Source organism: Ciona robusta, chromosome 4 (genome assembly GCF_009617815.1).
Source record: "Ciona robusta chromosome 4, ASM961781v2".
Taxonomy (NCBI): domain Eukaryota; kingdom Metazoa; phylum Chordata; class Ascidiacea; order Phlebobranchia; family Cionidae; genus Ciona; species Ciona robusta.
This window is the reverse complement of record NC_143238.1, coordinates 2,262,851-2,287,578: the sequence shown is the minus strand read 5'-3', so window position 1 is coordinate 2,287,578 and position 24,728 is coordinate 2,262,851. Positions and strand designations below refer to the sequence as shown.

The window sequence follows — 24,728 nt, the reverse complement described above, 5'->3', positions numbered from 1 at the left end:
ATGACTAGAAACGTAAACAAGCGATCCGGGGAAAGTCCCGTGAAAAAGACTTCTGGTATATTTGTTTAGAGATTACGATTTAATCAATTGCAGTACTTTAAAACGACTGAACCAACTTAGTAGTCAACAGTTTGTGGCGTTATAATGATTGTCTCAACCAACGAATATGCGCCGACTAGCGCTGGCAAAGTAAAGAGGTATTAAATACATGATTTAATAGTTTAGAAATATTATTCTTCAAAACATGAAACTACATATTGTATTTAAAGGGTGTTTGCATTTGATGATGATGGAACAATTCTCTATTCTTGGGTTTCAGACATGGAAAAGGTATCAAAGTTGTATTTGCATTTAAAATTGTTTATCTAATGATTATAATGTAGATACAGGCCAGTCTGCAGAGTATAGCAGGTGCACAAAAGATTTTGTTTCGAAACTTTTGATTATGCACCCCATAGTTTGTGCCACACACGCCAATTGAAAACATATTAAATTAATTAGAATTTTCTAACAAGGCTTAGAAATGTACTTTGCATGCTGGTTTTTAAAGACAGCACGCGCGCATGCGAAAAATAACCGTTTTTCATAAGCGAGGTATTCTCAAGAACTGCCATACTCTGCAGATGGGGATACAGCTATGTTTATAATGTCTTTCTGTTGTTAAATTTGAACGGCAAATATCATGTAACATTATATCTACGACAGTTACCTTTCCCTTTAGAACACATTGTACATCCGATCATACAACACTTTCACCGATACTGATGTTGTGATATTGGTAATTAAACATTGCTGTGATGTTATAAACACCTCACTTTCACCAGACCGCAAAGTAATTGGTAAGTTTTGGTTTTTAAATCATACGATTGACCTGACATAAATCCAGATACTAGCAGGGGTGATTTCCCACCATAAAATGGTTAATAGGCAATGTGTTCAACGGCTAGTCCTTTTAACTGTCTAACTGTGTTACTCATGGTGTTTAACTCTTTAACTGCCCATGGCGATTAAAGTCGCTTTGGACCACATGTCACTTAAACGGCGATTCTGCGGTCATTTCTCCATTATCGATCCCAAATTTGGTCTCATTGTAAAGAAGAAGCAATTTTCTTTGTTTTTGTTCATTAAAAATCATACCCTTGTATTTAAAAATTTTGAGTAATAACCAGTTAAACTTTTTTTCGTGTTTTTTTTTAATTTTTTTGTTTACTTTGCCCCCGGTCACCATAATTAGTCAAAAACACATACTGTGTTCAAAAAAACCGTGGGGAAGTTCGCTGTAGCGATTTTCTTTGTTTCCCAGCCTGTTTTGAGTCTCAAATCAGTCTTATTTGAAGTTGTTTACAGTTATATGTCACGAAAAAGTTATACGAATATGTCTCGAAAAAATTATACGATTGATGAAGCAAGTAGGCTTTTAGAAGCAGGCTATGATTCAACAAGTAGTGCTGGCTCTATTTTGAGTCGTACTAGCTCAGTTGAGTCTTTTCCTGATGCTACTATTTTACAAACAAGTGTAGCAACAACATCCGAAGGATGCATACAATCTTCCCAAGTATCAAGTTCAGAAGACAGTGAAGTGCTTGCTCCACCAGCTAAAAAGAAAAGAATAAATCAAAAGAAAAGAGTACAAAAGAAAAAAAACCCTTCATTTGTATTACCAGCAGAAGAAATCTTAGAAAATTGGACATATGTGGGGACCGATTACACCCCTGTATTACAAACATTTTCTGAGGAAACAGGGTATATTGGGCCTAATCTGAATGATAATTCACCAATAAATTGCTTGGAATTATTTTTGTCAGCAGCATTTTGGGAGTTGTTGGTGACTGAAACAAACAGATATGCTGCCCACACTCTGGATAACAAAACGCCTACTCCATCATCGAGGCTGCAGCGTTGGAAAGACACAAACATTCCTGAGATGAAAGCTTACTTTGCTTTACTTTTATCCATGGGACTATGTCACAAACCGGATATCAATGACTACTGGTCCGCGTTTTCTGTCACTCTGACCAGTGGATATGGGAAAATAATGTCGAGGAATAGATTTCTCCTGATACGATCAATGCTGCACTTTTGCAACAATGAAGATTTTATTCCTCGACACGAAGAAAACTATGATCGACTTTTCAAAATTCGTCGGCTTGTTGATATTATTGTCCCTAAATTTGACCAAGTTTATAAACCGCAAAAACAATTATCTCTTGATGAAATGACGATTGCGTTCAAGGGAAGGTCAACCATAAAACAATACAACCCACATAAACCAAGCAAATGGGGTTACAAAGTATTTGCACTTACTGAGGCAACTACTGGCTATCTTTTACAGTGGGAAATGTATGCTGGGTCATCCATGGAGACGGACGAGGATGTGAGCAAAACTCACAGCATTGTCCGTAAACTATGTTCAGGTTACATGGGAAAACAACACGAAGTGTACATGAACAGTTATTATTCAAACCCATATTTGGCAAAAGAGTTCAAAGAAAAGAAAACTGGAATTTGCGGTACAATAAATTGCAATCGAAAAGGAATGCCTGATGAACTCAAGAAAAAAAATCTGAAGACCAAAAAAGGAGATGACCCAGTATATATGTTGTCAGGGGACATTCTTTGTTGTGCCTGGCATGACACGAAACGATTGACAATGCTGTCCACCATACATGATGCTGGTGTATCGGAAAAATCCATCCGAAGCAAAACCAGTGAAACCGGAACCCGGATGGTAATGAAACCAAATTGTGTGACGGAATATAATAAATACATGGGTGGGGTTGACAGAATTGATCAGCGTATCCGAACATACCTCTTTCCGCATCGATCACGGAAGTGGTACATGCGGATATTCGACAATCTGATTCAGATATGTCTGGTCAACTCCCATGTAATTTATAACACTCTGCCATCCGGTAGTAACGAAAAAAAGCTCACTCTGAAATTTTATATTCAGGAGTGTATTACCGGATTGTTGCAGGAGTACACACCGGGTGTTCTAAGTCCAAGAAGAAAATCAAAAGATACAATTTCAAGAATTGTACCTGATCAGTACTATCATAAACTAATAAAAGAAGAGAGTTCAAAACCAAATTGTGCTGTATGCAGCGATACAAAAAGAAAGGGTGGGCGCAAACAAACAAAATATAAGTGTGAAAAGTGCAATGTTGCTCTGTGCCCAACATCTTGTTTTACCCGGTATCACACTGTGAAAGATTATAAAGCTTGCCATCTAGACAATTGATATTTTTGAACACTGTAAATATTTCACTTCTGTATTATGTTTTTATATCTTCATTTTCTTTGTTGTTCCCTTCATTTTTTTATATGCTCAATTTTCTATTCTTGTCAACAATACTGTAGAATGTTTCACTGTGTTTTGATTCAGTCTTTACAATAAAATACTTCAATTTTTACAATAAAATGTTTCAGACTAGAGAGCAGTTGGTGTGTACAAATAAGACTAGCGAAATTCATTTTAGTGTCATTTGTGAACAAAACAAGCTAGAATAACAATCTTTACATCAAATGAAAGAAAATTGAATGGAGGACAAGTTTTAAATTCATTGTTTTGTTGATAAAACCTGTAAATATGAAAAAAAAGCTTTTTGAATTGTTTTTGATGATGTCATCACTCACATGATGACGTCATCAAAAAAATAAAAATACCAAAATTTAGATAATTGCATACTTAACAAACTTTCTTAAGAAAGTTTTGCTGTAGCTGCAACAGTTTCCCTAATAAAACAAGATGTTTCAGACCTGGTCAAAATCTAAAAAATCGCCAAAAATAGGCGGCAGTTAAAGGGTTAAGGACTGTTGTTTCTGTATTTTGATTATGCTTTAGTTTTAGAGGTAAGGCATAAAAAAGTATGTTATGTTACATTTTTATTTCCACGCTTTCCAAAAAAGTTGCCTACTGCTCTTTTTAAGGCTCCTGTATTGCTGTATTTGTCATCCAGTATATAATAGTGGATACCAAAATGTTTGAAAATTTAAAATAGGTCTAACAACATGGAACAGCAGCAGAAAATCGCAGCATAATGAGACAATAATGAAAAACCAACAAAGTGTAACTGCAAGTCTACCAAGTCATGCAACAGGTACTCTACCATTCACATATAGTAGGGTGGGGAAGATGGGACACCTTTAGCACATAATATCCAAATATCCTGATCGTGTTTTAAACGATTAACAACGATCAATGGGAGTCGTGAGGATACTGTTTTATAATTCTCTAATTTTTTCCTTGTTTACTAGCAAATAAAACGAGAAATTAGAATAAAAAATGTGTTCTATCTTCCCACACCCTACTATATATATATATAAAGTAACCATTAAAAAACGAACCTAAACAATAAGCATACCAAACGGTGACGGTGTAAAATTTGTTTCTATTTCTATTAGACGCCAAACCATTTGGAGCAAGCAGTAGATGTAACAATAGTTCTTCCACTGATGAATCGTCTGCAGATATTTGGTTTGTATTTTTTTTTGTTTATTTTACCAAAATATTTAAAATGGCATTATGGTAGGGTTTCATTGCCTGTGCATGCAGTATTTATTTTTATTCAAGATTTCATACAAAATTCATTGATAGTCAGATGATACTTTAAAAATGCAGGGATAGTTATACGTGCATTCTTCTGAAAGAAATATATATACCTTATTTGTTCGTATTGTGTACTAATTACTGCAATGTAAAATAACTCTAAAATAGGCCTGACTATCCTGCCACTCTAGATTCTGTGCCTAAAGTTGGTACTTAAATGTAATAAATTACCCTTAAAATTTTTGTATTAATATCTAAAACACCACTTCTCGAGAACAAAATATTTTAGTGAACTTTGATTGTGTAACTTAGACAACATGTAGTAAACATAAAACATTTAAATATTGGTCAAATATTACTGTACACAAATTAAAATACAGTTAATGTTGCACCATTATCAGTATAATGTTTTATCAGGAATGAAATACATGATGAAGAATACCCAAAGTATAGCAAAGAGAGTTATACTTCATACATAGCAGAAGTTTACCCAACTGGTATGAATGAATGAATGTAATGTAACTTGCTTTATCCTCGTGGATTGAAAAACGACAGTTGTTAAACACGAGTGTTGTGTTTTATACATTTTGGCCAGGTTAAGAGTTACCAAGTATGTACTTTGTGGGTGATTATTTGTCAGGTGCTTGCTTTGCCAATTATGTTTAAGTAAGTTGTCTAGGTTATACGTTCTAAGTTGTTAATTACACATGGCTCTGTTGAATCAGCTTTGTTGTATAAAGTCAAATCAAACGTAAAACTGTTCTTTATTGGATTATTGGTAAGGTCCTGTGTTGAAATACATCAGGGGACCTGGGATTTAGCTCAGGCCAGGGTTGATCTATTATCCCCAAAATATTTTTTTTATTCAGTGGGTTAAACAAAGCTAGATATGGCTGTTCATGATTAAAAAAAAAAGTAAAAAAGTAATCACTCATCAAGTAAAATACTTGGTAACTCGTAAGCTGGCATGAGTTGTATGAAACAGAATACTCATGTTTAATAACCGGCGTTTTCCGGCCACGCGAGGATACAGTAAGTTACATTTCTTCATACATTTAATTTGTATTCTCTATCAGGTTGGTCAATGAAGTTTAACACGCGGAGAAAACTTGTGCAACGAGTTCTATTTACCAACTGGTTGAATGTGAAGCTTAATGGTGATTTAAAACTGACTAGCTACCAAGTGTTGCTAGCCATGCATAGAGAATCAATAGGTAAGATTAGCTTTTAACAGATTGATATTTTAAACATACTTGGTGTAGTGACTACGCTTATTTTCTTCCAATTAAATTTAAATATTTTGTTTTACTTTAAGCGTGTTTTAACAACTCTTGTATTGTCGCTGTATCCTGTCTTTTTGTATAAAATATTTCTAAAAATTCGCTACCGTAATCAAAGAGACAGATAATGGTATTTAATTTATTTATTTACCCAATCAGGGTCCAGTAGTTGGTAGATGTTTTAACTTTGACTGAAATAAGTCATGTTGATTTATTTTATGAACTAACTTATAATTTTTATATCTTTTTCACCACTTGGTTTGTTACTTGTAAGCAGATTTGAGAAATGTTTCAAGTGTCTTACTTTACCCGATGTGTGTGTTTAAATGTATTAAATATTTGCATATGTTTACCATGAATACATGTATTGTGCCTTTTTAATGCAATCTGTACATTCCTTATTCAGGACTTTATAATGTTGTGATTGAGGATATGCAATATGGAAAAATGAAAACAAGCCAGAGTAGTTTATTATTGGAACAACCATCACGAACAAGGGTATTTGGAAAACCCACTTCTGAGGTATTTAATCATTTTAACATAACTGTTTTTCAAAACATTTTATTTTTATGGGTGCGTTTAGTTTTCCCAAAACTTGAGATGGTAAGACAGGCCAAACCTAGATTTTCCTACACTTCTTATTCTGTAAGGGTGAGCTGCTATGGTTTGGCATTCTATAGGACCTTGGATTTAGACCAGGGTTGGCCCGTTGGTGCATTTATTAATTGTCAAACAATATGTTTTTGACTGTCACTGCCTCCCCTAGATTTAAAAAAGTTGGGTGCACATTAAAAGCGGCGCTTTTTAATGTCTTTCCCACTCCTTTTATCCATACCTTCATTTAATGACTGTTGCTTTGTTGTTAATGACCTTTTCTTCGTTTTTTTAAATAACATGATCCTTGCTATTGTTTTCTAAGTGATAAATAAAATTTTGTTTTGTTACACTACAGTAAATTTTACACTAATGTTTTGAAACTAACTTATTATGAACAAGCATATATTACCACAGGTTCTATCATCCCATGCAATATGGAACCAATGGGAGCCTCATACACAAAGGTTATGGTACATGGTTCCAATAACAAACAAATCCCTAAAAAAACACCAGGTAAGCACTTTAATTGTTGTAAATTCCGCGAATCTAACCCTAACCTGGTGCTCGTAAAGTTAAACAATTCTTGTGTAAAGAATACAATAAAGATTTAAGGAAACATAACAGACAAAAATCAGGTTCAACCAATTTTATAATAAAATCAAGTCTTGCCAATTGTATATATATGATATATTATACAATTAGTTAGAATATATCATATATATACAATTAGTTAGACTTGATTTTTTGTCTGTTACTTTTTCGTAGCACCAGATCCTTTAGGTTAGCATTTTAAATGAAGTTTTTTTAGCGAACTAAATTCAACTATTCTAATAATTTTTTTTCTCGAAGAAATTATCCAGTGAAGAAATTGCAGGTTTACCAACCAAATGCAACATTGTGTGCTTGCAGTTTTATGAAACTGTGCCACACCAGAAAGTTCTGGAAGTTCAGGTTTGAAACATTAAAAGTAAAAAGTGTATAGTGAGCTACTACCAATTATATAAGAAATGGAAAAAACAATAATAATTTTCTAATTTCCAAATGCTGTTTAATTATTAATATATAACAGTCAATTGTATAATGTATTTTTTTCCAAAACAACAAATTTTCGAAACAAAGTATTTTTTATTTTAAAACAACCTGATTTTTGCATGCTATAAATCATTACAAACAAGGCTATGTACATATTATTAACCTGTGCTGTTGTAAATTTCTGTTTACTCCGCCCTTTATTTGCACTAGCTCTGCTTACACCTGTCTCGTTTTGCTTTGTACAACACAAGCTCACTGAACCGACATTATGATCTTGACCCAACAGTTTCGAGTATTGAACTTAACATGAGAGTTGTCACAATGTGTGAATCAGGTAGATAAACTTATTCTTATTGTATTATGTATATTTTTACCAAAAAAAAAACAATTAAAATCAATACCTGTGTAGTATTAAATACTATTATTGGATAAATTGAGAGTTTTCCAAATACACAAAAAATGTTGAAGTGCAAATTTACAAAAAAAAAACAAAATAGAGTATTTTTTAAGAGAATTGCCCCAACCCATTGGTCACTAATAGATTGTCTAAATTGTCAGTCATACAGGAAAAACATACCCACAAATTTAAATAGGTGTTAACTCATAAGCTGGCATTACGAAGAAAAAAACCCATGTTATAAGGACAGTCTTTTTCCAGCCATGTAAGGATATACAAATTACATTCATTCACAAACATTATTTTAATATGGTTTAATACTTTAATCCCCTTACCCAACTCACATGGTATTTCCTAATGCACACAGTTGGCTTAGCGGTTAATGATAATCTAAATGGGTTGTCTAAATTATCAGGCATACATGAAAAAAAATGAAAAAATTAATCACCCACAAAGTAACGCGCTTGGTAACTCAAAGGCTGGCACAAGCTGTATGAAACACTTGTGTTTTACGACTATTTTTTTCCAGCCACGTGAGGACAAAGTAAGTTACATTCATTCATTCATTCAAAATCCTTGTGTATAAACCAATAATCCATATAATCCTGGTATTAAACACAAAACGTTATCACAGGTTTAACATGCGTGTGTTGGCAAGAAAAACAATCCAAGCATAACGTCGGGAACAGACTTTATTCTATCGCAATCTTAAACAAAGATATTTTGATCCACCATCCATATCAGGTAATATGTGATGTACAGGTCACAAACCGAAAAGCTGAAAATTATATGATAATAAAAAATAACCTTTTAAATTTATCTATATAATGCCATTGACAGATTGGTAAATAAAAATGACTAAAAAGTAAATGAAAATGTTTGAAGTTGAATGATTTTTCATTAAAAATTCCATGCATTGATATGCAACCGATTTTTTTACTCTAAACGGTTTGATTTTGCGCTATTGTTTTAAAGGCCGTCTCATTTTTGAAGCTTTGGTGGTTTCTTTAGATCACATCTGTATCAAATATACCTGTTTTCATTATTAGTTATCATGCCCACTTTAATTTGTTTACAGGAAGACATAGGTGACGTTCCAATAAGTTTCTATCCACTGGGTAGCATGTTAATAGTTCAAGCAGCTGGCAAGTTCCTCCATATATACGACACTAATGCCATTTCCTGCAATGAAATCAGGATGCAAAGTGGATTGTTTCACTTACTACTTTCAGGTATGATTGGCCGCCAAAAGAAATGTTTTCAAATTTTTTTTTTATTACTAAAATACCAAAAGCTTTTAAAACTACACAGGAATGGTTATTCCTTACAGTTACTGTGCTGTGGCACAGTGGTCAGTGGTTAGCATGTCTGACTTTAACCCAGAGGGTAAGGTTTTAAGGCTTGACGTTTCTACCATTATCAGTGTGTATTTTTGGTGGGCAAGACACTTCGCAACAATTGCTTCAAGCCAGTGGACTTCTTCTAAATTAACAACTTATCTCAGTTGTCAACCATAAAATAAAAAAAAATTAAAATTCCCTAAAAAATAATCACTTACAAAGCTACACATTAGATAACTTGTAAGAAAACACGAGTTGTGTGAAACAGAAAAGTTGTGTTATAGCTACTATGGTTGCCATGCCCAAAAAATACATTAATATAATAATATTAACATGTAATAATATAATGTAATAATAATAATGATAACTTTTATTTGTCTATTGGATTACGATAGTAAAAAAAATTTAGAAATATTTTAAACTAAAAGAAAGGATATAGCGACAAAACAAGAGTTGTTAAAACACGCTTACAGTTAAAAACATATTTACACTTATTTGGAAGAAAATTTCCTTTTTTTTATTTCTCTCTACATAAACCATTACAGGAGACTTGCTGCCACCAATTGCCAACCACCATCTAGAATACATAAAGCGACATTACAGGCCAGTTGCTGATTCCGAGAGCGACCCAAACCATTACAGCGATTCACAAGAATCCATTCTGTCTTCTGTTGGAAGTTACGATTGCGCAACTATCTGTTTTGATCTGACCCGACGCTGTTTTTTATCACTGGAGTTATGCTCGCAAGCTTTTTGTGAATTATTCACAAGTGATAGAACTACCACTAAAAACAAGTAAACATAATTCTACTTTTTTTTCTATAAAGAAAAAATTCTTTTTATAAAACTACTGATAACTTATATCATTAAAAATTTTGCTCACTATAAAATGCAATGTTTTTGCATCAGAAAACCATTTTAAAAAATGATATTATGGCCCGTACTCAAAGTATTGGTGGCAGAATGTTTCGTTTAAGGCTACTAGTTGTTAAATTACTTATTTAAAATCTGCAGAGTCTACATGACCCGCCAGGCAGTTCTGTACCCTCAAGGTTGTAATGCATCTTCTAACCTGCTATCAATTGTATTGCAAACTATCATTACATTTCCAGCACAACATTACATAACCCCTATGTTATGCCAACTACTTACAGGTAAGTTTTTCAAAAACAAAATTACAAAAAAAATATTAACAAATTTTTGAGTGCAAAAACAGTTAAATTAAAAAAAAATGTTTTTAGAAAAAGTGCTTTTAGAAAAATAATTAAATAAAAAAATTTAAATAATAAAAAAATATTAACATGATAATGAGATTCAGATATTTTTAGCCATGGCATGTGCAGAGTTAGCTGATTACAAGCATGCTATTCCTACAACCATGATTCCACTTCTACCATCATCACTATCTTCCTATGCACTAAACTGGCTGCTAACTGAAAAGTAAATTTATGTCTCTATTTTTTTGTGCGCCTGTGTGACCTTGACAATGACACTCAATGGCAATTGCTTTAACCCAGTGGTCCTTTTGGGATACCTGAATTGTCAGCCGTGTTTATAATAAATCTTCCACAATGTTCACATACATGGTAACTCAAAAACAGACATGAGGTGTATGAAACAGAACATCTGTGCTTTAACAGGCCTAGGATGTATGAAACAAAATATTTGCGTTATGACTGTTGTTGCTCTGAGTTGTGACAATAAATATGCTTTATTCATTCATACCAAATTATATTTTATGGTATTTGACTAACTAAATCATATGTCCCCTGGCATGCTGCAATTTTGAGCATATAGAATTAAACTATAAATATAAAAAAAGTGTTTTAAATTTGTCTATTGTAATAAATAAGGATCAAGAGATATCTTTATAAATACTAGGGAGCTTTCCCAAGATGACGTGGTATATGAAAGTATGTATGGAACTTGTGAGAACTTGTGTAGCTCTGTTAAGCAGGTATATATGCAATATATGAGACCTTATTTATATACAATATTATACACTATTATTTTTATACCTAAAAATTTTCTGTGTACAATAATTTTTCGTGTGTATCTAAATCATTGTAGTTAAAGATGGGACACATTTGCATTCCATTTTATTGTCCCATTTTGTAGTAAACAAAAAACATTCAAAGAGTTATAAAACTGTAACCCCACAACTTCCATAGGCTGTTGTTTATCATTTATAACAGAATCAGGGAATTTGAATTTTATGTGCTAAAGGTGTCCCGTCTTCCCCACCCCACTATATATTATGCCTAGTTGCTGTACATGTACCATAACAAAAATTTTCATTCTAAACTTGTTTTATTTCAGTATATTGCTGCTTTGAGTTCAGACCACAAGTTAACTGCTATAGACAGAGTTGTGGGAAAAAGTGACACACAAATAATGGACAGTAACAAGTCAACTGTATGGTACAGAGTTTTCTCTGCATGTGAGCAAGGACTTTACACCGAATATGACTTGGATAGCATTAGAGATGAACTAACTATCCTAAAGCGCTTAAAAAAAGATAAGGGTAAGAAATGTGTTTTGCTGTTTTTGTTAAAAGTATGTTCTAATTGTTGGGGATTGGGCACGTAAGTGGTCATATAGATCCCATCAGTTGGCCTTGTTTCTGTTGTTTTATGAGATAATTTGTTTCAACATATCTCAATTTTTAATTCTCGCATTTATTCTTTAATCTATTGATATAAATCTAATCATAATATATATATATATTCAGTGGCGGATCTAGAGGGGGGTGTTTGGTGTTTGAACATTACGCTCGCATTAATACGGTTGATTTACGCTCGCATTAATATGACGCTTTGCAACTATTAGTGAGACATTTTCTTGCAAACACTCTTCGTCAGAAAAATCCTAGATCTGTCTATGTATATATATCATTAATTTTGGAATAAATAATACTATTTTCAGATTTAAAACTGCATAATTAGCAAGTAATTAATGATTACTTTCCTAATTGATTATTGAATGAACTATTCAGCTTACTTTTTAAATATAGCAATTAAATACAGTTAGATTACCCCGTTTACCCCATACTCTATATTAGATTAAATGTATGAATATATTAATCAAAATATTAATGTGTTTTTTAACTAATTTAATATACATATTAGTAATAAATGAAAGGAGAATTGGATATTATGATATTTGTAAATGTTTAGATGAAAAGTCAACGAATATCCTGGACAACCTTCCAAGTCGTTTGATGGATTTATTTCACAAGTAAGGCATTGATAATATTTGAGTGATCTGACATTTTTTATCTTGGCTTGTCAGGACAATTTCAGGAGTTATAATACAGGTGCCCTATTTTGTATGCTTTGGGTCAAGTTATAGGATAACACATGTAACTTAATGGGGTAATTTTTATACTGACAATTTAGGCAACCCATTAGTGACCACTAAGTTAGAGCAATTATAGCTAAGTGTTTTTTCCAATGACACAAACACCCATAATGAAAGCCACATAAAACCAGGTAATCTTAGTGCGCTTGCCTCTAACCCAGAGGTTATGTGTTTGAAGCCTGTCGCTGCTACAGTGAGGACAGGCAATTGCTTTAACCCAGTGGGCACTAATGGGTTGTCTAAAATATCATCCGTACAGAAAAAAACACTTACAAAATCGCATACATGATTAAGCTGGCAAGAGGTGTACGAAATAGAACACCTGTATAATAACACCGTCATTTTCCGGCCATGCAAGGATAAAGTAAGTTACATTTAACATTCATTGAAACATTACAGACGTTTTGGTAAACCATTATCATCATCAGTAGACAGTATGTTGGACCTTGAAGATGACTACCAAACAACTACAATGTTATCTTTCCTGGATAAACATGAGAGAATTGAAACTTCAGATTACATCATGGTTTTGGTGAGACCTTATAATAAACACTTTTTTTCACTAATATTGTTTTAAATAAATCTGAGTTAAAAATAAAAAGCATTTTATGTCCTAATGCATTTCTGACTGCTGTAATGCATTTCTGAATTTCCTGTTGTTTTAATATTATACAATTAAGTATATAATGAAATCATTTAAAGAACCAAAAGTATTTAAATGAAAATAGTAAAAAACCTAACCATTTTTTAAAGCCTTTGTAATTAACATTTTAGACAACTGAAAAACTGGAAGATCACTTTAGTGCTCATATTCCTGCATCCTCTGATCCCACATCCTCCCTGAAGCTCTCCCGCATCTCACGGGATTACGTCTCTGCTCAAATGAGAGCTGTACATCATGTTCTGACACTGCTTATGCTAAAATCAGGAGTTGAGGACCCTCAAAGTCGTTTGTAAGTCATTTTAACGTTTTTTAATTACCTTTTTTTAATTTTTTTTAAACTAACGTTTTTAACCAAAACTTTTTTGCATGGGCTATTTGTGTAACTGTTATTCAAAAAACTCGTTTTTAAAAACTGGGATTTTATGGTCAGTTTTAATATATTACAACAGTCTATATATATATGTTACAGTTGTGCTTATTTTTAGTTGTTTCAGTTTAAAATTAAAGAATCTCCATTTTAACTTCTAATGCCACTAAAGATTTTATTTAAAAAAATATACAAAAATTAACTTCTAATGCCACTAAAGGTTTTATTTAAAAAAATATACAAAAATAAAGACAGATGTGATATATATATATATATACTATAATGTTTGTATTAAAATATAAAACCTCATGGATAAAAGTCGAATTATGAGTCTTATGACTCAATACCATTTGCTTTATCCTCGCTTTGCAGAAAAACAACAATCGTTATAACATGGGTGTTTTGTTCCATACACCTCATGCCCGCTTACGTGTTACCACATATGTAACTTTGTGGGTGTGTATCTTCTGTATCGGCGATAACCCATTGATGACCACTAGGCTGGAGCCACTATTAACTGTCTGATAATATGTGTCCACAACAATAATGCAAAGAGTCTAAACCCATAACCTATACGTCAGAGGTGGGCCTGCTAACCAATTTGCTATAGGCTGCTACCATTGTATTCGTATGTGATATACAACTATTCCTTTTCTACTTTACCAGGTACACACCAGCCACAGAAAAAGAACAAAACTTTCTCCTTGTATTGAACCAGTTTCAAATAGCTTGTTCTGTTTGCTCATTCCCGCTGCCCCATGGGTTCCACACTTATCTAACTTGCCTTACATTTAGATGCATGCTGGCAAGATATACTTGGAGTACTGAGAGTAAGATGTACTGTGAGATTTTGTGTTTGATACTGTCCACTACCACCCCTTTGAAGAAGTCTTACCATTTCTTAAATCTAACAACAATTTTTCTTTTTTTTGTTACTATTTTATGTATTTAATATAAAAAAATAAATTTTATTCATTTACTGTTTTACCTTGTATTTATGTTTTTTGACTTATTACTGCACACACATATTTCTTTTTTCACCTAAAGTTGAAAATTTTATTTTTTACTGCCGAACATAACTGGCATAGTGTTTTTATTGTCTGACACTTAAATTTTACTAAAACAACATCTGATACAATTACTTAATCTAAAATGTTACTTGTCATTTTAGACAACAAGGACGAGGTTAAAACCAAGATAGACACAGATATGTTATCTTCTCAGTTTTTTTGCCAAGTCGACCAAGAAGTAGTTCATCTCACAAACGAGTTTGTTTCTCGGGCCTTGGAACAACTTGGTAACAAAGCTGATTTCAGGTAAAAAAATATATTCAAATTGACTAAATGTAACTTGCTTTTTTTATAAATTTGGGCTGTCCAAATTATCAGCTGTAACCCAGAAGTAATGGGTTCAAGGCTTGTCGCTGCTACCATTGTGGTCGTATATTTTCTTAGGCAAAACACTTAACAGCAATTGCTCCAACACAGTGGTCACTAATGAGTTGTCCTCTTGTCCATGTTATCAGCCACACATAAAAAAAATTAAAGAATTCAAAAAAATAGTCACCTGCAAAGTATAACACATGGTAACTGTTAAGCTGGCACGAAATGTATGAACACCCTTGTAATAACAACTGTCATTTTCCAGCTACGCGAGGATAAAGTAAGTTACATTCATTCATTCATTACTCTACTCTTGTCCCAGCCACATAGTGTATGAAGTACTGAAGCATGCACATGGTATGGAGGTGGACGATGACGAGGTCGCGGCTCCATTATTCAGTGGCCTCCATCTATGGCATGACCCCATGGCACGCACCCACTTAGCCAAGTACCACTTAAAGGTCTTTGATCATTTTTTTGCAGTAATATTTTGAACTTTTTGCACTTTGTATTATTTCATTTAGTTTTGTGAATGATGTTAAGAAGTTATTTTTTTTAGGATCTTTACCAGAAATATGCAACCAGTCATGTTGGTATAAAGAGTCCATCAAATACAGACACTTCAATAAATGAAAAAGTAAGCACATACCACCTAGGATAAGATGGGACACCTTCAGCACACAGTATTCGAATATTCTGATTGTGTTTTAAACAATTAACAACGGTCTGTTGAAGTGGGAAGGATAGGGTTTTATAATTCTTTGAATGTTTTTTTTGTTTACTACCAAATAAGACAAGAAAATAGAATAAAAAGGTGTCCCATCTTCACCCACTCTAAACTATCTATTTAATTTAATTTAATTAGAACACATAACACATGTTGTTTACACCTATGGACAGTCAGTATCATCATATTTGACTGAAATAGCTGAAAGTCCAAAACTACAAGCTCGAAACTCATCAGTGGTTTCTCCAAAATCAAGTAGGTCATATTTTATACTTACAATCAAAACTATGGCACATTTTTTCTAATTATCATATTTTAGTCAAAAAACACCAGAATGCCATTTGAGAAACTCTATAAATATTTTGGCCAGAAGCGTGTCGAGTTACAAGACACTTATGCCCTTTTTGCATGGTCACTTTTATTTTACTCGCAAAAACAAAGTTAACACGCATAACGTCATAAGCGTGTCATCTGCTGCAGGAGGTTGGTTGTTACTCGCATTATGCGAGTAAAGAAAAGTAAGGTGAAAGTACAGTTTTACTTTTAAGAGCCTAATCTTTTTCGGGTATTAATTTTATAGGTTTTCGTTGGTAATAGCACCATAAAGTATTAAAACTTATTTTATAAGCTAGATTTAATAATATTGCGCTAAAATAAGCTTACTCAATGTTGATACGCGCATAAACAAATGACTATGCAAAAAAACGCGGTTAGCGAGTTATCATATGACGAGTTAATGCGAATCGTTATTCGCATTAACTTTTTAGCATGCAAAAAGGGTATTACTGCCATCAATATAATTCCTTTGTTATCTAAATTAACCTATAGTTCCAGAAGCTCTTTTCCTTAGATATCAACCCCTGCGCAAAGAAACTTTTGGGTCATGTCTTTATACACACTTTTGTTTCCATTAGAAGTTTAGCTTAAAAATAATCAAACATAACTGATTCATTTGTCTGCTAGGTGTAGCGACCACGCTAATTTGTAAATATAATTTACTGTAATCATGTTTTAACAACTGTTGTTTCGTTGCTATATCCTGTCTTTTCCTTTAAAATATTTAAACATCTTAATCTAAGAGAAAAATAAAGTTATTATATTACACTTTTTTAACATTACATTTATACTAAACACATTTAACACTAGATTATGAGTGTAATGAGCCTAACTTGCTCTATTCTGGCGTGGCCGGAAAACGACAACTGTTATAACACTGCGTTTTATACACCTCATGCCAGCTTACAAGTTACCTTTTTTACTTTGTTGGTGATTATTTTTTAAGATTATATACTAAAAACTATTTAACATTAGAATATATACTAAACACTATTTAAATGTCCGGCGTCGTGCTGTAGTGGTTAGCGCGCCTGCCTGTAACCATTAGGTAATGGGTTCAAGGCTCGTCGCTGCTACCATTGTGGGCGTATGTGTCCTTGCTCAAACCAAGTGTTCACTAATGGGTTGTCCAAATTATTAGCCATACTTAAAAAATGAAAAAATCAAAAAAAAATAATCACCCACAAAGTAACATACATGGTAACTCGTAAGCTGGCACGAGGTGTTAAACCCGTGTGATAACGACTGTCGTTTTCCGGCCACGCGAGGATAAAGTAAGTTACATTCATTTATTAACTCTAGCAGATATAAATGCTTGTTCGAATGATCAATCCACATTCCCACCATTATCTGCCTTCCTCCAGTTCATTAAAGATGTTGAAGCAAACCAACTTCCAAATCATGCTTTGCCGGGAAAATCACCTCAATCCGTATTGGGTAGGATACAAAGTTTTGTCATATATGCGCTGCCAGCAGGTGCAACTGACATTACTAATTCTGGCGATACATATGCACCTTTTAAACACCTATTGCTATTTTTGTTAATTTTGGTTTAGTATTTTTTCATTGTTTGCAAAAACTTTTAAACATTATAAACATAGCTTTATATTTTCATATTCCTGATACGGCCACTTGTTCTAATCAATTGCTATTACTGTTAATTTCGGTTTAGTATTTTCCCATTGTTTGTAGAAAGTTTTAAACATTATACACATAGTTTGGCTCATCATTTTTCTGAAACTGCCAACTGTTCTGATCATAACATTTCACAGGCGTGGTGAAGTCGTGTATGCTGCCAACTACTATTGAAACTGTGCCTTCCCCCGACTCTGCAGACAGCGATTACATTGTTTAGGTCGCTGTACTTACTGTTATTATAAAAGTTTGAAATGTGTGCAATACATCAGTGCTAAATTTATGTAAACCCCTATGCCAGTTTGAATTACATGATTTATTAACAGTGCCAATTTAATGCAAAAATTACTCATTGTGCAATCACTTTTTTACATTTTACCTCAAAGAAAGTGTCATTGTACTATTTACTGTGAATACGATAAATGCTTAATTAATAAAATTCAGTTTGAATTACATGATTTATTAACAGTGCCAATTTAATGCAAAAATTACTCATTGTGCAATCACTTTTTTACATTTTACCTCAAAGAAAGTGTCATTGTACTATTTACTGTGAATACGATAAATGCTTAATTAATAAAATTGATTACTAAAGTAAGTAGACGTTTTATGGACGACTTTCAGAAAACAAATTTGCAGTGTTGAAAACCATAAAGGGCCTGTAAATATGTAACAATTCTATCATAATTGTTACATAATTCTAATCTATGATTCTATTAGAGTAAAAACGGGTAAAATTGTATTTCGACCTATATTTACATAAATGTAACATTTTATAGGGTCGTGACAGGGCACCGACAGTCGTTATAACACGGCTACATCGGTGTTCTGTTTCGTACACCTCGTGCCTGTTACCACAAATTTAACTTCGTGGGTGATTTTTTAGTTTTATTCTGTTTTTACCTAGCATATAACTTAAAAAGGCGCAACTTACCGATCATAGGCTGCATTCGGACCATTTTGAACATCTGCCTTGTTGAACGAAACGTACATTAAGTCGTTTGTGAGGTCATATATAGCTACGTGCGTTGAACCAGACTGTTCAATAGACACTATGTTTGTGATTGCAGTTTCGGCTGTGAGTTGTCCATGGTATTTCATCAGTTGTCTTGAAAGAACTTCGCTGTATCCCGGACAAAGCCAGTCCATTCCTAAATTGTGATCATATAGTAAGCCAACGGTTGTAAAAATCAAGATTAGGTTCGATAACTGAATGTAAACAGAGTTTTTTGACCTAACTTGGTGTAAAAATGTTTTACGCTTGTATCGGAGGCTTGGCCAAGAATACCTGGATAGTATTTAAAGAGTGAATAAATTACCAAAATAGACAACGTTTTCGATTTTCGGATGCCATTCTGCAACTGGCATCATATTTTGGTCGTCAAAAAAGTTTGCCACAGAAGCAGAATACTGCACGCCACGGAATCCTCGGTTTTCCTGTGCAATTTAAGAGCTTGTTATTAGGATATTATCTAAGCAATTTTAAAATAGACCACAGAGTGATCTGACGGAAGAAATTTGCCAATATAACCTTATAATATGGTGAAGTTGCATACTGGTCATTATATAGTACTGTGGGGGAAGATGAAACACTTTTTCATTCTATTTCATCGTCCAATTTGGTAGTAAACTAAAAACATTCAAAGAATTATATATTCAAAGAATTATCCATAGACCGTTGTTAATTGTTTAAAACACGATCAGGATATTTGGATATTATGTACTGAAGGTGTCCCGTCTTCCGCCACCCTCCTATAGTTATTTACTGCGTCGATATTTACAAAGATTAAGTAAAAGATATTTGTATATTGTCTTACTTTTCCATCACCGACTCCAAAAATAAGGTCACAAGTTCGATGAGCGTTCGCCATGCGGTTTATTGCATCATCCAAAGTGTAATCAAATTGAAGCACGTCTCTTAAAATGTACTGCGAACATTAAAACTAACATTATGTATAGTATTGATTAGACTTAAAAATCAAAAATATTCACACACAATGTTACATATGCGGTAACTCGTGAACAAGCACGAGGTGTTGAAACAGAACACCCATGTTATATAACGAGTCTGTCGTTGCTCTGCCAGTTAAAGATAAAAAAAATACAAACGTACCAAATCACTACGTTTTCGGTAAATTTTGAAAAAAGGATCAATGTGTATAGACTATATATATATACTCACAGTAAATGGAATACCAAACCGAGATTCTTTACCGAAAGAAGCATCTGAAAATGAAACCCCGATCTCGGATATTGCGAGTTTTGACGAAGACATGCCAGTTATGGAGCCAATCCAACCTATATGTGTGTAACATCAAGCTTAATTATATTTGTACAGCAATACAATAAAACTATAGGTTTGTTCGGCGCAATGTCAAATTGGTCACAATGTGCATTCCTTAATGTAATAAGATACAGGTTTTAAAAAATTACCCTATAAAGCTTATGGTATAACTCGTTGGGTGTTTGCAACAGAACATTATAACGACTTCCGTTGCCCCGCCAGGCAATTATGACTGGAGGCGCAAAGTCACAGATTTTGTCACACTTTTATGTTATGTCACGGCTCGTAAATATATAGATTTCGTGGGTATAACTTACTAGCGTATAGGCTATGCAATATAGCCTTTGTGACTTTAATTTATTTTTACCTGTCCATCCGACATTTACGAAGCTGTGTGCAGGTTTTCCGTTGTCATCAGTCTGATTTGCGTTTGGATGATAAACAGTAAGCTGGGGGTAATTCTTAAACGGCCCTGAAAAAATATACTTATAAATTTTCGACTTTTTTTTCATTTCGCAGTTTTTTTATTTCTTACCGTCCATATTCCAGTCTAACGCTCTCAGCTGTAAAACACCTTGCCCAGCTTTCAATGCATTTCCCCATGCACCGAACATGGAGCACGAACCTTTGGTCAATTCTCCCAGCATATGGATACGAAGAATTTTCTGAAATACGTTTCAACTGCTTTAATATTGCTTATGAACCATGAACAAATTTGTAAGACCAGCGTTTACGGAACTTTGCGTTATTTCGGGTAACTATAGACAAACATATAGCATGATACAACAAATTTAAAGCGGTATAGTTTGATATATTTTGTACGCTGTTAAATTTAGTAAGGTGGGGGAGCATGAAACACCTATCCATTCTATTTTCTCGTCCCATTTAGTAAAAAAATTAAGAAAATTTAATAAATTATAAAACCGTTTCCAAACAACTCTCTTAAACCGCTGTTAATTGTTTAAACACGATCAGGACATTTGGATATAATGTGGTTAAGGAGTCTCATCTAATCCCACAGTACTATATATCCGCTAATTGTTTTTTAATTGAAAAGGTATTTTGAGCTAACGAAACAATTGATATGGGTTATTAGTGCTATAATTGATATCTGGTTACAATGAATGTATAGTTACTCACAAATAAGTGAATTGAACTTTCAGTATATACTTACTTTGTAGTCGACACCACAACTCTCAGCCAATCCCTTAATTTCCTCCAAGAAATATCCACCGCTATATTTCTTGGTCACAGCCACTTCCAAGTCACACGCAGCTTCTAATCTGTAGAAGAAAATACAAGATACATTTGAGTGTGGGAAGACGGGACATCTTTAGCACATAACATCCAAATATCCTGACTGTGTTTTGAAAATGTCATCCTGACCGTGTCGTGAGGTTATAATTTTATAACTCTTTAAATTTTTTTGTTTACTATTAAATAAGACGAGAAAGTGGAACGAAAAGGTGTCCCATTTCCCCCCACCCTACTATGTATAATAGGTATAGGATTAGGGCGGCCCATGCTTTTATTCTCTGTTATCGTACTGTTTGAAAAGCTAGCAAGTAAGCGCATTGTATCTCACACATAAGTCAATTTTACACATGTTTAGTGGGTTGGGGTAAGACGAGTCATGTTTTTTTTATTTTCTTTTATTTGCGGCTGCTACGGCAGACGTTTTAAAGTCGTATATATTGTCACGCTTTTAAATCAAAGTGACGAATAACCTTTAAATCGCGTACAGACAAAGAAAAAATACATCAGTATAGTAGGGTAAGGGAAGACGGGACACCTTTAGCACATAAAATCCACGCGTTTTAAACAATTAACGTTTTACACAATTAACAATGGTTATGAGAGTTGTGAGTATATGGTTTTATAATTCTTTGAAAGTTATTTGTTTACTGAATGGGACGAGAAATTGGAATAAAACGTGTCCCATCTCCCCCACCCTACTATATTATACCTAGTAGCCACGTTTGATTTATAATGGTGTTTTACGTTTGCTTATAGATTAAAATACGGTTAATTTAGAACAAAAATACGGATAATTTTTTTATTTTAGTTTAAAATATTTTTTAAATAACTATTTTAATGCATGTTTAAAAATCAGTTTAAAAACAATATTTAAAAAAATCAATAAAGTCTTTTAAAACTAATAAAATATATTAAAGAACATCCGATTATCATACCCAAGGTTTGCGACATCGCGAAGAAACCAGTCGCGGAACTTCAAATTGACACTGCTGTTGATGGCCTCGATCTAAGAATAGAAAGGAAACTTAAAATACAAACAATTTTTTTGTAACGACGAGCGGACTAAAATAGGTTAACGTTTTTTTGCAGCTAGAAGGGTGAAAATTTTTAAAAGGGCCTAGGCGGTGTAAAATTTTACGACGTTACACTATGTAGCATCCGGCGCCGTGGCAAATTGGGTAGCGCGCCTGTAACTCAGAGGTAATGGATTCAAGGCTCCACGCTACCATTGTGGGCGTATGTGTCCTTGGGCAAGACACAGGGGTAATTGCTCCAACCCAGTGGTCACTATAATGGGTTGCCCAATTATCAGCAATATAAAAAATAAAAAAACTCCTACAAAAAATAACCACCCACAAAGTAATATACATGGTAACTCGTAAGCTGCCACGCAAGGCGTATTAATACCCGTGTTATAACGACTGCCGTTTCCCGGCCAGGCGAGGATAAAGTAAGCTTACACTTTTCTTGTAAATTAACCTACCACTTGTTCTTCTAGATAGCTCCAGACTTGATTCATAAAGTCGGCTGCTTCTTTCTTTAGTAATGTACCATGTGCGATACCCATCTCGTAAGGAGTACCTAAGAAAGAATATACAAAAATTGTGTATAGCAGTTTGGGGTAAAGTGAGACACGGGGTAATATGAGTTTTAAAAAAACATTTATAGTCGCCTATTTTATTAAATATAAAAATGGTACAGCATGTGCTTAAGTGTCCCAATTTCCCCACTTCTTTGTCAAGTAGAAAAACAGTACGATTTAAACTTAATTGTAAAAGTTTTAAAATCATTCCCTTTCCTTTATTGATTATGCATGACCTGAAAATAAGACCTACTTTTCACGCTTTGGTCTACGGCCCACTAGAGATATCTCTATAGTAGGCCGTGATGCTGGGTCTGAAGTGTTCCATTCATAAATTGGCGATGGTTATTTTTTACCAGGAGTTTCGGGCCTTGTTCGTTAAAATGGGTGTCTTTGACTAACTAAAACATATTTTTTACCAAATTTGGTCGAATTACCGAAGGACAAAATAAATGTGTATATTACTTAATGCTCGCGTGGCAGTGCAACGCGTCGGGCGTTGTAGCATGGGTGTTCTGTTAAATCAATAGGTGCCCACAGATGTAACTTGTTACCGAGATAAATTAAGTCATATGTATAGCCTAGTAGGTTGGGGGAAGATGTAACACCTTTTCATACTTTTTTCTCATTCTATTTGGTAGTAAACAAAAACATCAAAAAATTATAAAATTATATGACTGCAACAACTAAATCGTTGTTATTGTTTCAAGATATTAAGTAGGCCTACTGAAGGGTCTTCCATCTCCCCCCACACTACTATACGTACCCCAAACATGCAAAACTTTTAGTACTTCGTTGCCGGTACCAACAGTATACAACTTTCCGTTTTTCGTGGAGCCAGCCAACTTAAAATCAGGTTTTTGGATCGAATTTTCATTGGGTTGAGCATCTGGACTTGGCTGCAACAGATTGAGCGTTATATTCTTAATTACCGATCGTTCTGTGAGGAATTGCGAATGCCTGATCGTTGTTACGCTATTACGGAACGGTGTAACCAAATAACCTCATTTTACAATTGTACCTTAGTATTAAAACACCTTACATATTTAAAATACGTTGCATATTTATATATAGTACGGTGGGAGAGATATATAACATTTTTATTATTCTATTTTCTCGTCCCATTTGGTAGTAAACAAAGAACAATCAATGAAATATCATAAAAACGTATCTTTACAACTCTAGCTTTGTTTAAAAAAAACGGGATATTTATATATTAATTACTAAAGGTGTCCCATTTTCTCCTACCCTGCTATACCTATAATACAATCGTGCACGAACAGACTATATGTTATAAAACTAACATAGCATTTCCTACTCAAGCTAAACGACTTTCCAACAAAACTATACCAAACCACAACACTTAACTGTACATCTTACTTACTTTGCCGTGGCATTCTGCAGCAAGACTGCTAGAAGCGCACAAAGCAGCAATTAAGACGAGCAAGTAAGTTCGCATTTCGCCTGCAATCAAGAAATGCGTAATGTCTGAATGCGCTTTGCTCGCAGTTGTTTTGCAACAAGCTAATAATTACAGTGCATCACGTGCGTGTTTGCTTTATATAAAACGCAAACAATACGGATTGTTTTATAAATTGACCGTGCAGTAAATATGCATGATACTGGATTTGCAAACACGATAATGTAGATAGGAATGAATGCAATGTTGCACCATTACAAGGTCAAAGCGTAATTCCAACTTCGTTTTTATAAGAACTTAATCAAAACTGACACATATTCATAACTTCATAGCAAAATAAAAAACTCGAATTTGATATTTTTCGATGATAATAGCCTAAATATCTACATTACAAATGTACATTCTAACTTTGCAACCTGTATTTGAATTTATACATATTAATATTCTTTGTTTACTGATACACTATCACAAACTGTTTTTTGGGGGGCTTGGCCGTAAATTCTTACGTCACAACAGATG

At 33.7% G+C, this 24,728-nt stretch overlaps 2 protein-coding genes across 4 annotated transcripts; one reads left to right on the top strand and one right to left on the bottom strand.

Moving 5' to 3' along the window:
• Window positions 1-18,264, top strand: LOC149736535 (uncharacterized). Of its 3 annotated transcripts, none has more exons than XM_089876116.1 (28): window positions 1-197; window positions 270-330; window positions 722-839; window positions 4,002-4,100; window positions 4,405-4,477; window positions 4,967-5,046; window positions 5,626-5,763; window positions 6,236-6,351; window positions 6,841-6,939; window positions 7,276-7,377; window positions 7,669-7,792; window positions 8,490-8,599; window positions 8,934-9,087; window positions 9,741-9,990; window positions 10,210-10,349; window positions 10,524-10,635; window positions 11,077-11,152; window positions 11,515-11,719; window positions 12,372-12,432; window positions 12,955-13,087; window positions 13,330-13,508; window positions 14,382-14,416; window positions 14,758-14,902; window positions 15,291-15,429; window positions 15,528-15,605; window positions 15,869-15,950; window positions 17,334-17,468; window positions 17,804-18,264. In XM_089876116.1, the coding sequence occupies exons 1-28, from the start codon at window positions 145-147 to the stop codon at window positions 17,884-17,886; spliced, it is 3,180 nt and encodes a 1,059-aa protein (XP_089732242.1). In that variant the 5' UTR covers window positions 1-144; the 3' UTR covers window positions 17,887-18,264. The 3 variants fall into 3 exon arrangements, with proteins under 3 accessions (XP_089732242.1, XP_089732241.1, XP_089732240.1); XM_089876115.1 differs by having other exon boundaries at window positions 14,253-14,416; window positions 17,337-17,468; XM_089876114.1 differs by having other exon boundaries at window positions 14,253-14,416.
• LOC149736534 (protein dcd1A-like) lies at window positions 17,964-24,319 on the bottom strand. Its single transcript, XM_089876148.1, has 12 exons — window positions 24,174-24,319; window positions 23,556-23,688; window positions 22,691-22,788; window positions 22,143-22,213; window positions 21,125-21,233; window positions 20,486-20,615; window positions 20,318-20,422; window positions 19,849-19,964; window positions 19,484-19,594; window positions 18,986-19,103; window positions 18,601-18,817; window positions 17,964-18,325 (listed from the first exon to the last, which is right to left on the bottom strand). Exons 1-12 carry the CDS (start codon window positions 24,246-24,248, stop codon window positions 18,274-18,276), a joined length of 1,335 nt encoding a protein of 444 aa, XP_089732274.1. The 5' UTR covers window positions 24,249-24,319; the 3' UTR covers window positions 17,964-18,273.
• Window positions 24,320-24,728: the final 409 nt, after the last annotated feature.